We start from the raw sequence: 4,910 nt of genomic DNA, 5'->3' as shown, positions 1-4,910 counted from the left end.
TTTGTTCAAGCATTCAATAATTGTTATCTATTACTTTTTGCATAAAGTACTAAGCAACAACCCTGCATATTACACTTATTTTTTGTAAAGTAATTATATCAAAAAACTTTTTTTTAAGTAATGTATTATTCAGTAGTCTTTTTGTTAAATAAATATGTATGAAAAATAGAGTTGCTCAAATATATGCTAATATTTAACTTTATTTTATATTATTATGCAACTTATTTGAATAAAAAATTTAATAATTATTAATATTTAAAAAATAATATTTAACTTTATTTTATATTATTGTGCAACTTATTTTAATATAATTTTTAATAGTTGTTGAATTGAGGTTGGTGTGATCTATATCAAGTTTATGATAGATTTTTCGGCATAAATCACATGGCATTTCATTTGTCCACCCGTTTCGAGTCAATCAAAGTGGTTTATTTTTAATAATTATTAATATTTTAAAAAATAAATTATAACATACCTTTGTTATTTTAATAAAAATTATTTATTATTTTAATAAAAATTATTTACTATTTTAAGTATATTTTTATTTGATTATAATATGTTTAACCATATTAATTTTTAAAAGTAATAAGTGACTAAATATTATTATGAATAAACATAGTATAATATTATGTTAAAAAAATAAAAATTAAATAACTATCCCTTTGTGATAATATGTGATAATAGCTTTTATCATGCAGAGACTATACTACGAAGCGAAACAAATATATTTTATCAATTACAGTAAAATTATAATTTTAAAAATAGAATATTATAAAAGATTTATAATTTTCCGTGTATCTCTCCGAGACGGGAACTCGTTAAACTTGTTCGAATAAGTTACCGTTATTTCTAGTCAAACGTCGGTACATGACCGCACTCGCCACATTGTGGAGTTCCGTCATCTTATATAAGAAAACTTGCGCATATTAAACATTACACGAAGCCCTTGCATTCGAATTTCCATGGCTATTCTCAATTCCTTTCCCCAGGCTTTTCTGCTCCTCGTAATATCCTTAATCTTCCTCCGACTGGTTCTCGTGAGGATCGGGCGTTGCAGGAACCTGCCGCCAGGCCCCCCGGCATGGGAAATCCTTCAGATCGCATTTGCCAGAGGCGCCTTCCAGAGATCAGTGAAGAAATTCCACGAAAGATACGGCCCAATATTCACCGTATGGGTCGGTCACCGACCTCTGTTGATGATAGTCAGCCGCGAGCTTGCCCACGAGGCGCTCATACAGAAGGGCTCCATCTTCTCTGACCGCCCACCCGTTGGCGGGATGCGGAAAATCTTCACCAGCAACCGGCACAGCATCGGTTCGGCCGCATACGGGCCTCTGTGGCGGAGTCTTCGCAGGAATTTGGTTAGCGAAGCCCTGAGCCCTTCAGCGATGAACGCCTTTGGGGAGGTGAGGGAATGGGGCATCGGCCGCCTGGTGGAAAACCTGAGGAATGAAGCGGCTCGGAAAGGGGGAGCGGTGAGCGTCGCGGATCAGTTTCGAAACACAGTCTTCTGTATCCTCCTGTGGATGTGCTTCGGTAGCAAGCCAGACGAAGAGACGGTAAAAGCCGTGCAGAGTATCTTGCGGGAGGTCTTATTGAGCGGTAGAGTTCTCGACGAAGTCTTACCGATTCCGGCGTTCTTCTACTGGCGGCGCCAGGACATACGTCATAGACAGAGAAAAACTCTGCTCGCCCTCATAAACCAGCGCCGCGATGCGCCGCCTCCGGCCGGCGTCGCGTACGTAGACACGCTGTTCAATTTGACAGTGGACAGCGGCCGAAAACTCGACGACGACGAGCTCGTTACTCTCTGCTCCGAATTTATCATTGCCGGCACCGATACGACCACGACATCCCTGCAATGGTTGATGGCGAATCTGGTGATCCATCAAGACATACAGGCGAGACTATACGGCGAGATCGTCAGTGTCATTGGAAAGGGGAACCCGGCGGAGGAAGAAGATCTGCAGCGGATGCCTTATCTCGCGGCCGTCGTGAAGGAAAGCTTGAGACGCCACCCTCCCGCGCACTTTGTCGTCACTCACGCCGTCACGCGCCCCTGCGAACTTGGCGGCTACAAGGTCCCCGCCGACGCGTTGGTCAATTTCGACGTGGCGGGCATAGGGATGGATCCCACAGTGTGGCCGAATCCGTCGGAATTCAAGCCGGAGCGGTTTGTTGATGAGGGTGTGGAAGTGGATCTGATAGGGACAAAGGAGATAAAGATGATGCCGTTTGGCGTAGGGCGGAGGGTGTGTCCCGGCTTAGGAATGGCTATGCTCCATTTAAATCTCATCGTCGCTCGACTGGTTCAGGAATTCGCGTGGGAATGCAAGCCGGGGGAGACGGTAGATCTGTCTGAGACGCAGGAAGTCACTACGGTCATGAAATGCCCTCTGCAAGCGATCATAAAGGAGAAGGGGGAGGAAGGTAATTAAGTACGGGAAGCTTGCGTAACGGGTTCGATCTCATCAGTGCATTGTACAGTATAAATAAAATATGGGGAGCAATTGCCATGACAATGAGAATGAAAGTTTATGTGAAAAATAATTAGTTGAGCGTGAGTAGTTAACCTCAAGAGCCAGCCATACATAGCTACGAGAGTGATATACCGAATAAAAAGAATATAGTCAAAATTGAAAATGTTCGGTATAAATGTAATAACATGGATCTAATTTCTATGGGTGTGAATAGGTTTTTTAGGTTTTTTTAAAGGATGTAAATTATATTAATTTTGCAATTTGTAATGTAGTTTGGAAAATGCTTATTAAAATTCTATTTTATAAATAATTAAAAATGTTATTTTCTTGCAATGAGTGTCATATTTCATGAGATGTTAGTTTACGAATGTATAAGCTCACGTATTGTATCAATGTATTAAGTAGCACTAGTTACTAGTTGTTCCCACATATTTAGATTTTTTGTAGAAGACACATGTTCAATGTGGAAGTTGTAATTGCTTGTCTAATTAGTTGGGTATTTCTATGAGTTAAGACTAGATGATTGCAACGACCTTTTTTGTGATTGATGTTGTTTGTGTACTCAAGTGGGAAATGGTTCATTTTGATATGTTCATGCACTTAAGTTATTTTTTTCCTCTTGTATTACAAGAGCAATTGTGTTGGAAAGGCACTTAAATTTTGAACGAAAACAGTAAAAGAAAAAGGGAATTAATGCTATGTAGTTTCCAAATAGATAATTAGATATGTATTATTTGTAGCTTCCAAATAGATAATTAGATATGTATTGTTTGTTATTTGTAGTACCATTGGAGGATTCGGTTTTGGACGTGTACATAACAGTTTTGTTAGATGTATTGTCTTGTGTATTGTTTTATTTTGTATGGTTGTAATGCGAAAAGTTAGTTTGCATGTTTTGTATAGCATTTATTTGTTTGTAAAGTTTGGAAATGGGTGAGAAGATAAAAAATGGCGCGAAAGCAAGGAAAAGAAAAATAGAAAATAGTGAGAAGAAAGAAATGGGCATGTAAGAAAAAGAGGTGTGTTTATAAGACAGTGACAAGTAAGCAAAGTGCTACAACGAAATGGTTTTTGTTATCCATGAAAGTAGAAACATGTGGTGGATGGGGGAAAGGAAATGTTTGTAGTCTGAAAACGTAGTTGTGTGTCTCCCCCATTTGAAAAACGCTAGTCGTAAATACAAGCTGGTGTGTGGCATTTGCAAAACCATTTGAGATTCAGAGTTGGGAAACAATCGAGATACTCTGAGAGGAGCCGCCTGTTTGCATCCCTTTCATGTTTATGGATGAAGACATGCATGAAATTCTTAATCCTTCTAAGTAGTTGGAGAGTAGGGCACCAATAATATAGAGACAAATTTAGCAAGAGTAGGAATCGTGACTGTATATCCAAAAGAGTAGCTTCTTGTTCATGTATTTCATAGCAAAATTGGTAGAGCGGAGAAGCAGCTTGTATATCCATTTTCTTGTTCAAGCAACAGAAGAGGTTATAAGTAAACATATATAAATGAATAATTGAAAACTAAAACATAGAAGATATATAACATTAACATGCAACAACCACAACACATTAGGAATAGAGAAGGGAAAAAAAGAACACAAATGCGAGTTTTGTTTTTTTAACGAGAGATGAGGCGAAACATCTAAAAATTCATTGCAGAGTAAGTTAAGCTACCTTGCACATAATTTCTTCAAGGAGGTGGCTGCATAGATTTAGAGGCAAGGTACATTTCCTCTCTTTTCCTGTGTATCACGTGAGGATTGTCTTGCATGCGTGAGTAGTGTGAGAAAGAAAAAGTGGGAGAGATGCAAATTTCGTTCAACGATCTAACTCTAGATATGGTTGTGAATGTTAGGCCTTGCCAATCGATGTTTCCAATGTCGATTGTCACTTTTTGGAGGGTCATACCTTGTGATTTGTGGATTGTTAGGGTCCATGCCATGCGAAGGGGCATTTGTGTGTGAGAGCCCCTTGTTATTGGGGGATTGACACATAATTTGGATGTGAAATGTCCCATGGTGGACCTTTGTAGTGAATGAAATCAACAACAACAAATGATGGGAGTTCTGGGGGCCGAGAACTAGATGCATAGGAGATAGCAAGAGCTTTGCCAAGTGACCCATTAACAAGGCTTGTTTCAACCCACAAATTTCTTGTTACGATGACTTGTTGTCCAATGCATAGAAGTACTTTTATAGCTAGTCGTTCATCCTCTTGAGTGGTATATGGCTTTTTTTTTCCTTTGTTGGGCATAGAAATGCGCAATTGGAATGTTCATTTTTTTTTAGCATGGCTTTATTGTGGAGATCTATGGATGCACTAGTTGCATAAAGGTGCATATCATTTTTGAATGTTTGTTGCTCATCGAGTGGAAGCTTGGATTTTGTGTGTGCCATGAGAAGTTTCCAATCATCTAGTGTGGGGTTTGCA

The 4,910-nt window shown here is 39.0% G+C and overlaps 1 protein-coding gene across 1 annotated transcript; it reads left to right on the top strand.

The window, feature by feature from the left end:
• Positions 1 to 949: 949 nt before the first annotated feature.
• Positions 950 to 2,758, top strand: LOC149225443 (cytochrome P450 77A1-like). The gene has a single exon (XM_089375090.1). It carries the CDS (start codon positions 963 to 965, stop codon positions 2,436 to 2,438), a length of 1,476 nt encoding a protein of 491 aa, XP_089231216.1. The 5' UTR covers positions 950 to 962; the 3' UTR covers positions 2,439 to 2,758.
• The last annotated feature ends 2,152 nt before the right edge of the window (positions 2,759 to 4,910 follow it).

Source organism: Pinus tabuliformis, chromosome J (genome assembly GCF_031772625.1).
Source record: "Pinus tabuliformis cultivar Carrire ecotype Pingquan chromosome J, CPIR1, whole genome shotgun sequence".
Classification (NCBI taxonomy): Eukaryota; Viridiplantae; Streptophyta; class Pinopsida; order Pinales; family Pinaceae; genus Pinus; species Pinus tabuliformis.
The sequence above is the reverse complement of the archived record's forward strand: the minus strand, read 5'-3'. Positions and strand labels throughout refer to the sequence as shown.

Bases quoted from the DNA above. Each gene is read 5' to 3' on its own strand.
- LOC149225443 (XM_089375090.1), top strand. From the start codon at position 963: ATGGCTATTCTCAATTCCTTTCCCCAGGCTTTTCTGCTCCTCGTAATA.